The sequence below is a fragment of the Hyperoodon ampullatus genome (genome assembly GCF_949752795.1).
Source record: "Hyperoodon ampullatus genome assembly, chromosome: 13".
NCBI lineage: Eukaryota > Metazoa > Chordata > Mammalia > Artiodactyla > Ziphiidae > Hyperoodon > Hyperoodon ampullatus.
Genome location: NC_136926.1, coordinates 27,634,702 through 27,648,032, shown reverse-complemented (window position 1 = coordinate 27,648,032; position 13,331 = coordinate 27,634,702). Strand labels below are relative to the sequence as shown.

The window sequence follows — 13,331 nt, the reverse complement described above, 5'->3', positions numbered from 1 at the left end:
GAGGGGAGGCTTCTGTGATTTCCAACGGGCTTCTGAGCCCCTGCAGCATGTCCTCTGCACCTTCCTGAGTACAGGCAGCAGTCATGGGGCGGCAGGAGTCCTGAGGAGCCACACTGAGTGTTTCAGCCTCTGCTATTGACACAGTTTCTCTGCCTCCTGGGAGGGCCTCCTGCCGAGCCTGCTGTGGCACGGAGCTCACTGCCTGGTCCAGCAAGTCGAAGGCTGGGAGAGTCTGAGGGGGGGCCGGGCCACCTTCCTCCACACAGACCAGGGCCTTGAGTGCCAACCTGGAGCTGTGACCCACTGCAAGGTGATTGGGCTCAGCGTTACCATTAGCCACATCAGGGACGTGGGCCAGAGACTCTTGCAGGAGCCACATGGCCAGAAGGTGCCCAGTGGAGGAAGCATCTGGGATGAGACCTGTCCTTGCCATGGATGGTGTCTTGGAGCTAAAGCCACACTGTACTGTCCCCGGGGCTTCACCCACGTTCTCAAAACTGCTTGTCTGAGTGGGATTCATCCTTGGAGAATAGGCCTCAGAAGCCAGCATGGGATGACTGTCCCTTCAGGTCAGCGGTGACTATGGCATGGGGTCTGCAGTGTGGTCACGTCTGTTTTATACGGGTGTTTCATGTGATCTTTTTACCCAGCAATTTTTCTGCCCAGCAATATAGAGGATCTGAAACCTCCCTGCTGCTAAACATTCTGAAATGCTGGATGAAACGTAACATGTGTCCCTAAAGTATGTGACTAGTTCACAAGAAAGTAAGTGAAGTCCCTAGGAGCCAAAATCTAAGAGTGAACAAAACAACCAGAGCAGTGGGTGTTAGGCCAGGAGGTTACTGGCCTGGTGAACAAGGACCTTGAGTATTAATGGCCACACAGATTTGAGACAGGGCCTTAGGCCTGAGCCACGTAGGGATTGGAATTAAGACACTAGCATGAAGTCAAGCTGCTAAAAAAAAGTGTACCTCCAGTGAGAGGGGGACTAGAAGAAACCTGACTGACAGCATAGGAACATGGCCAGAGCCTGGAATGTCTCAGCCTACCCTCTGAGTTAGGAAAACAGTCTTCCCCTGAGGCTGTGTCACCACTGGCCTGCCCTCAAGTGGATTGGAGGTCACTTTAACACTACCTCTGTCATCTGGAAATCACCAAGCCAAGAACTGGACACAAAAGAAGATTCTAGTCTAATTAACACCCCAGAGGCACTTGGCAAAGCAAATATAAATCCATCCTGACCCCAGGGGGTACTGTGTTCCCACTAAAGAAACACTGCCTGAGATGACTCAGAATCCAAAGGAACAAAGCCCGTGAAGAAACCCTGATCATCCACGCATGTCAGGAGACATCAGGAGCAGAAGGTGTAGACCTCTGTACCTCTGATGGTAGATTGTCAGATGGTGGCTGTAAAGTAAACATGCGTAAGATGGTCAAAGACAAGAAAGATAAAACGTGAGGAAAGATTCATATACTATCCTATGTATAAAAATTAACTCAAAATGGATTGAAGAACTAAACGTAAGAGTTAAACTGTAAAACTCTTAGAAGAAAACATAGATGTGACCTTGGATTAGAAAACTATTTCTTAGATGTGACACCTAAAACACAAGCAACTAAAGAAAAAATAGAAAAATTGGGCATCGTCAAAACTTAAAACTTTTGTGCTTCAAAGAGCACTGTCAGCAGAATGAAAGGACAACCTACTAAATGGGAGAAAATATTTGCAAATCACATCTGAGTGAAGAGCTCTTATAGCTCAACAGTAAAAAGAGTAATAACCCAGTTTTAAATTAAATGGACAAAGGATTTAAATAGACATTTCTCCAAAGAAGATACACAAACAACCATAAGCACATAAAAAGACATTCAACATCATTAGTCATCAGAGAAATGCAAACCAAAACTACAGTGAACTACCACTTCCCACCCACTAGGATCCGTGATCAGAAAGTCAGATAATAAGAAATGTTGGTGAGGATGGGGAGAAATCAGGACCCTCATAGATTCTGGTGGGATTGTAAAATGGTTCAGCTGGTTTAGAGGACAATCTGGCGTATCCATAAATGGTTAAAATAGTTACTGTCTGAGCCAGCAATCCCACACCTAGGTAGATACCCAAGAGAATTGAAAACGTATTCATGTAAAAAGTTGTACACAAAAGTTCATATCAGGGGACTTACCTGGTGGTCCAGTGGTTAAGAATCCACCTTCCAGTGCAGGGGACATGGGTTCGATCCCTTGTCGGGCAACTAAGATCCCACATGCTGCGGGGCAACTAAGCCCGAGCGCCGCAACTAGAGAGCCCATTTGCCACAAATACTGAGCCTGCACACCACAACTAGAGAGAAGCCTGCATGCTGCAATGAAAGATCCACATGCCACAATGAAGACCCAATAAAGTTCATATCCGTATTATTCATAATAGCCAAAAAGTGGAAATATCCCAAATGTCCGTCAATTGATGAATGGATTTTTAAAATGTGGTACATCCATACAATATATCAATAATATTATTTGGCAATAAAAAGGAATGGAATGCTTATACATGCCACAACAGGGAAAAACCTTGACAACGTTATGCTAAGTGAAAGAAGCCAGTCACAAAGGACCACATCCATTTATATTTAATTCTAGAATAGGCAAATCCATGGAGACAGAAAGTAGATTAGTGGTTGCCGGGGCAGGATGGGGTGAGTGCTGATGGATACAAAGTTTCTTTTGGGGATTATGAAAAGGCTCAAGGCTTAGTGGTGATGATTGATGGCCTTATGAATATACTAAAAACTAGTGAATTTTATACTTTAAAATGGTGACTTTTACGGTACGTGAATTATAGCTCAGTAAGAAATAATACACCATCAAAAAGACCAGATAGATTTGGAAATGAACCCAAAAATACTTTTGGAAAAGAAAAAATAATCATTGCAATTGAAGAGTCAGCAGAGGGAATTCCCTGGCGGTCCAGTGGTTAGGACTCAGTGCTTTCATTGCCAGGGGCCCAGGTTTCAACCCCTGGTTGGGGAACTGAGATCCTGCAAGCCACGCGTCCAAAAGAAAAAACCTCAGTGGGCATATTTGACAGCAGAGGAGGCCCAGCTGAGGAGCGCATTTGATCTGAGGAAATGGCCGGGGTGCTGCAGAGGTGAAGAGGTGGAGCCCAAGGAGGAGTGTCTGGAGGGCAGAGGGTAGGGTCTTCGTGCACCTAACAGGAGTTCCCCAAAGAGGGCGGGCTGTGGGGCATTGGCCAAGAGGGAGTGACCGATGTTTCATAGGCTTAAGCAAGTACTGAAATCTCAGTTTTGGAAATGGAGTGAGGTCTGAATAGCCAGAATAAAACACAATCTCCACCTTAGTGAAACCACAGGTCATCATAGCTAGGAATTCCTTCTGTTCACTGAGGAAGGATGTTCACCTTGCAGGTCTCCATGGCCCTTATCACTGTCAATTCCTAGCTCTCGGGGAGTGCAGACCCTGCTTTGAGAAGTGCAGAGGCTACCCCTTGAATCAGGCTGCTAGAGGGCAAAGTCTTGATGCATGACCTGGGCCCTGATGCCACCAGGGATTGTCCCTCAGTAGCTGTGTTACCCACATCTCATAAGGCCTTTCAGCCACACATACAGCTCCAGCAGGAACTATAGAATAAGGGCTCATCAAGTTTGCCATTCTCAGCTTCTCCCTTGAAAAGGCAGTGAATAAATAAAAGAATCAAAAACCCCAAAAAATAAGAAAGGAAGTGGCAGCGAGTGAGTATTCACTTAGGGCCAAGCTTCCTGCTTCCGAGGCAGCAGGAGGGTCTGGTATCAGGCACAGTAAGTTCACCTCCTGAACATGCCTCTTGCTTCAGCTGTTTATCCCTCCCTCCATCCTCCCTGAATACCTGAAAACCACTGATCTTTTTACTGTCTCTACAGTTTTGCCTTTCCTAGAATGTCATATAATTGGAAACATACTGTACCTAGCCTTTTCAAATGGGTGTCTTTTACTTAGTAATATCCATTTAAGGTTCTTCCATGCATTTTCATGGTTTGATAGCTTATTTCTTATTATTAACAGATCTTATCCCATTGTATGGATGCACATAGTTTGTATGTACCACAGTTTAAGCATTCCCCCATTGAAGGACATTGTGGTTGCTTCCATTTTTTGGCAATTATATATAGATGATGTATAAAACTGCTATCAGTACTCACGTATAGGTTTTTGTGTGAATATATTTTTTCATCTCCACTGGGCAGATACCTAGGAGTGCAATTGCTGGTTGGTATGGTAAGACTAGGTTTAGCTTTGTAAGAAACTGCCAGACTGTCTTCCAAAATGACTGCAGTCCCACCAACAGTGAATGTGTTCCTTTGATCCACATCCTTGTTGGCGTTTTGTATCATCAATTTTCTGAGTTTTAGCCATTCTAATAAGTGTTTAGTGGTATTGTTTTAATTTTCAATTGCTGAATGACATATGATGCTGAACATCTTTTCATACATTTATCAGCCATCTCATCTTTGGTGAGTGCCTGTTCAGATCTTTGTTCATTTTTTTAAATTGGTTATTTCTTTTTTTTTATTATTTTTTTTATTTTGGCTATGTTGGGTCTTCGTTGCTGTGCGTGGGCTTTCTCTAACTGCAGCAAGCGGGGGCCACTCTTCATTGCAGTGTGCGGGCTTCTCATTGTGGTGGCTTCTCTTAGCTGCAGAGCACCGGCTCCAGGCGCTTGGGCTTCAGCATTTGCAGCACGTGGGCTCAGTAGTTGAGGCTCACAGGCTCCAGGGCACAGGCTCAGTAGTTGTGGCGCACGGGCCTAGCTGCTCCACGGCATGTGGGAGCCTCCCGGACCAGGGATCGAACCCGTGTTCCCTGAACTGGCAGGTGGATTCTCAACCACTGTGCCACCAGGGAAGCCCCAATTGGTTATTTCTTACTGCCGAATTTTAAGAATTCTTTGTATATTTTAGATACAAGTCTTTATTCAGGTAATGTGATTCACAGATATTTTCTCCCAGTCTTTGATTTGGTTTTCCATTCTCTTGACAGTGTCTTTCTCAGAGCAGAAATTTTTAATGTTAATGAAGTCCAACACATTAGATTTTTTTTTTTTTCTATCATGGATCATGCTTTTGGTGTTGTATCAAAAACTCATTGCCAGGGCTTCCCTGGTGGTGCAGTGGTTGAGAGTCCGCCTGCCGATGCAGGGGACAAGGGTTCGTGCCCCGGTCCGGGAGTATCCCACATGCCGCGGAGTGGCTGGGCCCGTGAGCCATGGCCGCTGAGCCTGTGCGTCCGGAGCCTGTGCTCCACAAAGGGGGAGGCCACAACAGTGAGAGGCCCACGTACCGCAAAAAAAAAAAACAAAAAACAAAAAACAAAAAAAAACATTGCCAAACCCAAGCTCGCCTAGACTTCCTACTATGTTTTCTTCTGAGTTCTCATTTTATAGTTTTGCATTTTACACTTAGATCTATGATCCATTTTGAGTTAATGTTTGTGAAAGATGTACGGTCTGTGTCTAGATTTAGTATTTGCATGTGGACGTCCATTTGTGCCAGCACCATTTGTTGAAAGATTATTCTATGTCTTTGCCTTTATCAAAGATCAGTTGACTACATTTGTTTAGATCTATTTTGGGGTCTTTTCCTTTTCATATAAACTTTAGAATAAGTTTGTTGATACTACAGTATAAGTTCCTGGGATTTTTATTGGGATTCCATTGAATCTCTAGATCAAGTTAGGAAAAGTTGACATCTTAACAATATTGAGTCTTCCTATTCATGAACATAGAATATCTGTTTATTTAGATCTTTGATTTCTTTCATCAGAGTTTTGTTTCCCTCATATAAAATTTGTACATATTTTGTTATATTTCTATCAAACTATTGCTCTTTTGTCACCAGTGTAAGTGGTATTGTGTTTAGAATTTCAAATACCACTTGTTCATTGCTAGTATATAGAAAAGCAATTGACATTTGTATGTTAACCTTGTATCCTGCAACCTTGGCATAATTGCTTATTAGTTACAGATTTTGTTGTTATTGATTCTTTGCAATTTTCTACAATGACATAGTGTCATCACTGATGTTTTTATTCACTGAACACAGTTTTATTCTTCCTTCCCAATCTTTATACCTTTTATTTCCTTCTCTTGTCATACTGCATTAGCTAAGTCTTCCAGTACAATGTTAACAGTAAGTTTTTTTTGTGGTTATTCTTTATCAAGTTAAGTTCTCTATTTCTAGTTTGCTAAGCTTTTATCATTAATAGATGTTTGGTTTTGTCATATGCTTTTTCTGCATCAGTTGATACGGTCATAATGCTCTTCTTTAGTGTTGTTGGATGTGGTGGCTTATGTTAATTGATTTTTGAATGTTAAATCAGTATGCCTACCTGGAATAAATCCCATTTGGTCATGGTGTATAATTCATTTTATACGTTGTTGGATTCAACTTGCTAATATTTTGTTGAGGATTTTTGAATCTTTGTTCATGAGAGATATTGGTCTGTCGTTCTTCTTTCTTGTAATCTGGTTTGGATATTAGGGTAATGCTGGCCTCATAGGAGTTAGGATTTATTTCTTCTACTTCTGTTTTCTCGAACAGATTGTGGAGAATTGGTATAATTTCTTTCTTAAATGTTTGATAGAATTCACCAGTAAAACTGTCTGGGTTTGGTGCTTTCTTTCTTGGAAGATTATTAATTGTTGGTTAATTTCCTTAATAGATACAGGTCTATTCAGATTATTTTTCCTTGTGTGAGTTACGTGGATTTTTTTTTTCAAAGAACTGGTCCATTTTAACTAACTTATCAAATATATGGGTATAAAGTCGTTCATAATATTCCTTTATGATCCTTTTAATGTCCAGGGATGTGATCAGTAGTGAGGGCCCCCTTTCATTTCTTTCTTTTTTTATTGATGTGTATTTGATTTACAATATTGTATTAGTCTCACACAATATATTTTGTGTAGCAAAATCATTCAGTTATGTATTTTTCAGATTATTTTCCATTATAGGTTATTACAAGATACTGAATATAGATCCTTGTGCTATACAGTAAATCCTTGTTGCTTACCTCCCCTTTCATTTCTTTATTTTTATATAAATTATTTTATTTATTTTTGGCTGCATTGGGTCTTTGTTACTGCACATGGGCTTTCTCTAGTGGCAGTGAGCGGGGGCTACTCTTTGTTGAGGTGCGCAGGCTTCTCATTGCGGTGGCTTCTCGTTGTGGAGCACGGGCTCTAGAGCACAGGCTCAGTAATTGTGGCACGCAGGCTTAGTTGCTCCGCGGCATGTGGAATCTTCCTGGACCAGGGCTTGAACCTGTGTCCCGGCATTGGCAGGCGGATTCTTAACCACTGCGCCACCAGGGAAGTTCCTCCCCTTTCATTTCTGATATTAGTAATTTGTGTCTTCTCTCTCCTTTTCTGATTAGCCTCACTATAAGTTTATCAATTTTATTGATCTTTTCAAAGAACCGACTTTTTATTTCATTGATTTTTCTCTATTTTCCCTTTTCAATTTCATTGATTTATGCTCTAATTTTTTACTATTTACTTTATTCTGCTTGCTTTACATTATTTTGCTTATTATTGCATTAATATTATTTTTATTTAATATTTATTATTTAATATTATTTTATTTTTTATTATTTTTATTATTAATTTTCTACTGCTTGCTCATCTTTTTCTAGTTCCTAAAGGTGAAGTTATTTCAGGTCTTTCTTTTTTTCTAATTTATGCATTCTCTGCAATAAGTTTCCCTCTAAGCACTGCTTTCACTGTATCCCATAAAATTTGACATTATGTTTTCATTTTCATTTAATTCAATATTTTAAAAATTTCTTTTGAGACTTTTTCTTTGATCCATGTGTTATTTAGAAATGTTGTTTAATCATGAAAGATGTGTGAGTTTTCTGACTTTCTGTTATTGATGTCTACTTTAATTCTGTTGTGGTCTTGAAGCATACTTTGTATGATTTCTGTTCTTTCATATTTGTTAGAGTATGTTTTATGACCCAGAATATGGTCTATACTAGTGAATATTCCATGTGATCTTGAGAATAATGTATATTCTGCTATTGATAAATGAAGTACTTTATAAATGTCAATTAAATACAATGAATGATGGTACTGTTCAATTAATTATGTCCTTATTGATTTTCTGTCTGCTGGATCTGTTGATTACTGATAGAGGTATATGGAAATCTCCAGCTATAATAGTGGACTTGTCTAGTTCTCCTTCCAGTTCTATCAGTTTTTCCACATGTATTTTGACACACTCTATTGTTAGATGTATGCATATTAAGGATTGCTATGTCTTCTTGGAAAATCAACCCTCTTATCATCATATAACGCCTGTCTTTTTTTTTTTTTTTTCTGGTACACGGGCCTCTCACTGTTTTGGCCTCTCCCATTGTGGAGCACAGGCTCCAGACATGCAGGCTCAGTGGCCATGGCTCACGGGCCTAGCCGCTCTGCGGCATGTGGTATCTTCCCAGACCGGGGCACGAACCCATGTCCCCTCATTGGCAGGCAGACTCTCAACCACTGCGCCACCAGGGAAGCCCAATGCCTGTCTTTATTCTTGATAATTTTCCTTACTCTGGTGACTGCTTTGTCTGAGATTAATACAGCTACTCCAGCTCTCTTTTACTTAGTGTTAGTGTGGCATGTCCTTCTCCATCCCTTTTTTTAAAGAGTAGACTTAGGGGCTTCCCTGGTGGCGCAGTGGTTGAGAGTCCGCCTGCCGATGAGGGGACATGAGTTCGTTTGTGCCCCAGTCCAGGAAAATCCCACATGCCGCGGAGCGGCTGGGCCTGTGAGCCATGGCCGTTGAGCCTGCGCGTCCGGAGCCTGTGCTCCGCAACAGGAGAGGCCACAGCAGTGAGAGGCCCGCATACCGCAAAAAATAAAAATAAAATAAAAAACATAAAGAGTAGACTTATTTTTTTTGAACAGTTTAAGGTTCACAGAAAAATTGTACAGAAAGTACAGAGAGTTCTCATATAGCCCTCTGCCTTAACTGTTGACATCCCACATCTGAGTGATACATTGGTTACAACCAATAAAACTACACAGACACATCATTGTCACCCAAAGTCCATAGTTTACATTAAGTGTTCACCTTTGGTGTTTTGCATTCTGTGGGTTTGGACAATGTATAAGGACATGTATCTACCACCATAATGGTATCATACAACATAGTTTCACTGACCTAACAATCCTCTGCACTCTGCCTGTTCATCCTTCTCTCCTCCCAACCCCTGGCAATAACTGATATTTTTTTTACTATTTCCATAGTTTTTTGTTTTCCAGAATGTCATATAGTTGGAACCAGCCTTTTTAATTTATGTGTCTTTATATTTAAGCTGAGTTTCTTGTAGACAACATATACTTGGGTTTTCTTTTTCATTCTTTTTGTCAGTTTCTTTTAATTGGTATATTTGGAATATTTATATTTAAAGTGATTATTGATATAGTCAATTAGTATCTCCCATATTCTTAACGATTTTGGTCTCCCCCTTTTTCTTCTGCCTTCTCTGGTTTTAATTGAGCATGTTTTTGGTATGATTCCATTTTCTCTTATATTATCTCTTAGCATTATCTAAGAATATCTTAGATAGTAAGATAATGTATCTCCCCCATTGTCTCTCTTAGCATGTCAACTGTACTGCTTTTTAAATTTTTTTTAGTGGTTGCCCTACAGTTTGAAATAAACATTTGTAACTAAGTACACTTTCAAATAATGTTATAATGCTGAAGGGTAGTGCAGGTGCCTGTTAACCAAGTATTCCCAATTCTTTCTTTCCAAGACATATAACATTGCTACTGTTTATTTATTTCACTTATCATCCAATACATTGTTGCTGTTACTAGTTTGAACAAAAAGTTATCTTTCACTTTTGTGTGTGTGTGTGTGTGTGTGTGTGTGTGTGTGTGTGTGGCCTGTAGGATTTTAGTTCCCCGACTAGGGATTTTTTTTTTTAATATGATTAGGTTCTATTTTTTATTTCTTATTTAGAGAATGTGATTTGTTCTTTTTTTTAAATTATTTATTTATTTATTTATTTTGGCTGCACTGGGTCTTTGTTATGGCACTCGGGCTTCTCTAGTTGCAGCGCTTGAGCTCTAGAGCTCACGGGCTCAGTAGTTGTGGCACACGTGCTTATTGTAGTATGTGGGATCTTAGTTCCCCAACCAGGGATCAATCCCAGGCCCCCTGCATTTGGAGCAAAGAGTCCTAACCACTGGACTGCCAGGGAATTCCCAAAAAGTTATCTTTTAATTAAGAATAAGATAAATAAAAATTCTTACAGTATTTATTCTTTCTCTAGCACTTTCTTCATGCAGATCTAAGTTTCTGACCTGTATCATTTTCCTTCTCTCTGAAGAACTTCTTTTAACATTTCTTGCAAGGCAGTTCTGCTGGCAACACATTTCCTCTAGTGTCTTTTTGTTATTTTTGTCTGAGAAAACCTTTATTTCTCTTTCATTTTTGATATATAATTTCAATGGATACAGAATTCTAGGTTGGTGGGTTTGTTTTTAACACCTTATATGTTTCACTTCAGTCAGTTTTTGCTTGAACGGTTTCTGAAGAGAGGTCTGTTGTAATCTTTATTCTGTCCCTTATTAGCTGAAGTGTATTTTTCCCTCTGCTTCTCTCAAGAGTTTCTGTTTGTCTTTGGTTTACTGCAGTTTATGTTATGTGTAGGTAGGTGTGAATTTTTTGGTATTTATTCTACTTAGTGTTCTCTGAGCAGCTCAGATCTGTGGTTTGGTATCTTTCATTAATTTTGAAAAAGTCTTAGCTATTATTATTATTATTAAATTCTCTCTGCTTATATGATCCATCTGTTGTTGTGTGTTCAAATTTTTCCATTAGAGCCCTTAACATATTAATAATAGTTATTTAAAAATCCTGGCCTCATAATTCCAAAATTGCTGCCATGTCTGACTCTGGTTCTGATCCTGCTTCATCTCGAGACTGTGTTTCATTTTGGGTTTTTGTTTGATTTTGTTTTGTTTTACCTTTTATCGTGTCTTGTAATTTTTGTTGAAACCTGGACATAATGTACTAAATAATAGGAACTGGGGGTAAAAGGTCTTTAATGTGAGGTTTTGTTTACCTGGTAAGAATTAGGTCTTGTTTACTGTCTCCTGAAGCTGCAGGTGTCAGAGGCTTCCATTTCTTCTGGTGTCCTTGCTTTTCTCTCCCTGTTTTCCTTGAGTTTCCCTAGAAACTCCTTGTTAAATAGAGTCTGTGTCTTGCAGTTCTCTTAGTTGTGATCTAGTGTTCTTATTACACAGGGGCCCTGTTGATTTTGTGAGGTATTGGGGAGGAGAAACACTCTTTAGTCGCATGATTAAGTCTCCTGTGTTGTTGTTGGGCCAGAGTCCCTGGCCTATGACCTTCAAGAGAGTTTCTTAGTGCATGTGGAGGGGGGCTAGGCTGGAGTTGGTTGATTGCCCTGCCCCCAGGTCACATCATACTCAGTAAAGTAGTTTTCCTTGGGGGAAGGCTTTTGTTAAGGAGAACAGGACTCTGGGTGTGTTTCAGAGTGGTTGCTTTCCCCTTCCTCAGCCCAAAGCGTATGGGAGGAGCACTCCATTCCTGATCTCCACCCATGACAACTGGTGGAGCTCCTGGAGGTAAAACTAACACAAGTGTGGGTGCTCTCCTCCCTCCCTCGTGGGGCTCCAGGCGGTTTTATGTCTTCGCCTTGTCTCCAGTTGTCAGGGCAGCGGTTTCTCTGGTGGGTCTAAGGAGAGTTGTTGGTATACAGGTTTTCAGTTTTCCTCTTATTTTAAGAGTGAGAATGACGACTCCCAAGCTGTTTGCATCTTAGAGCAGAAACCAGAAATCCTCTCCTACTTTTTAAATTTGTTAACTTTTGGGGATGAGTATGGATTTTATTGATTATCATGAAACTAGTAGTCCTGTGGAAAAGCCACGGGTGTCTGTGTTTGTGCAGGTTGAAAGAGCAGAGCCTTGTGAAGGAGCTGCGGCCCCGGGATGTCCTGGAGAGCAGCAGTGACAGCGATGAGAAGGTCCCTGTGGCCAAGCCTTCCTCACTCTCCAAGCGGAAGCTGGAGCTCGAGGTGGAAACGGTGGAGAAGAAGAAGAAAGGGCGGCCTCGGAAGGACTCACGGCTCATGCCCATGTCCCTGTCTCTGCAGGTGAGGCTGGCGGGCTGGTGCTGCCCCCGGCCCACCTCCTGAGCTCGGTGTGGGGGCCTGCATATGCCCTGGGGAAGAAGGGGGGCCCCACATGCCTCATCGGTGTGGGGACAGCTGGCGTGGACACGTATACCTCCAGAACTGCCCCGACCCACCCAGAGTCCTTGAGCCCCTCCCTGGGGTTAGCTGCCTCGTCTCTGAAGTAGGGGTCTCTGTAGCATTCATCTGCCCTCACAGAGGGTGGAAACGCCCAGCCTCACCTCTGGTGACTCACCTTTACCTGGCACTGCCCTCCAGTGCCGGGCAGGGCTCAGGGACATCTCTGCTCTTGCAGTCCCCAGCTGCCCTGACCGCAGAGAAGGACGCCGTGTGTTTGTCTGTCCCAGCAGCTGCGCTGAAGCTGCCCATGCCGGGCCCCCAGAGAGCCTTCACCCTGCAGGTGAGCAGGCCTCCGCCTCCCTCCCTCCCGAGCCTGCACATTCTTTTTGTCCGCCTGCCCACCCCCACCCTCTGGGAGCTGTAAACCTTGAATTGTCACAGACTTGGGGCTGCTTTCAAGTGGTTCTCCATCACCTTCTGGGGGAAGTTGTGGCTGAGCAGAGCAGCCACCCAATCTTAACAAGACGGCTGGTCTCTTCTCTGGGACCCCTCACTTCCCCAGCTCCCACGCCTCTCCTTCATGGCTTTGCCCTCCATCTTCTGGGTGCCCAGCTCCTTCAAGACCTGTCCCAGGTATTCCTTCTCCTGGAAGCCTCCTCGATCTCCACTCTCGGCCATGGGCTCAGCCCATGGGACCGTGTGGCACTGGTCTGTCTCTTGACCAGCCTGCCGGCCCATCCACTTCCCAGTGCCCAGCGTGGGGTCATCATCAGGGCCTTTCAAGGTCTCTAGTGGAATCTTCTAACTACAGCCTTGTTCAAAACACAGATCTACAGCAAGTAGTCCTTTATTCCCAGAGGCCCTCTGGCCGCTCAGCCCAGCACCCGTGCCAGGCCTTGCACACACCATCATCTCCCACCCTCTATACCTCAGCTCAGGTTCATGTCCTCGGGAAACCGTTTAGAACCCCACATGCAGGTGGGCTGCACGCTGCCTCAGCCCAGGCTGCCCCTCAGGGCTGCCAGGGGGCAGGTGGACAGGTCCTTCTGGGTCTAAGGGT

General features: G+C 42.5%; 1 protein-coding gene across 1 annotated transcript in view; it reads left to right on the top strand.

The window, feature by feature from the left end:
- HIRA (histone cell cycle regulator) overlaps positions 1 to 13,331 on the top strand; it is a gene marked incomplete at its 5' end in the record, with an annotated part of 75,485 nt that overhangs the window by 43,303 nt on the left and 18,851 nt on the right. Inside the window, 2 exons of the mRNA XM_079717694.1 lie at positions 11,968 to 12,172; positions 12,507 to 12,611. Coding sequence (XP_079573820.1) covers positions 11,968 to 12,172; positions 12,507 to 12,611 — 310 coding nt within the window. The remainder of the gene's footprint in view (positions 1 to 11,967; positions 12,173 to 12,506; positions 12,612 to 13,331) is intronic.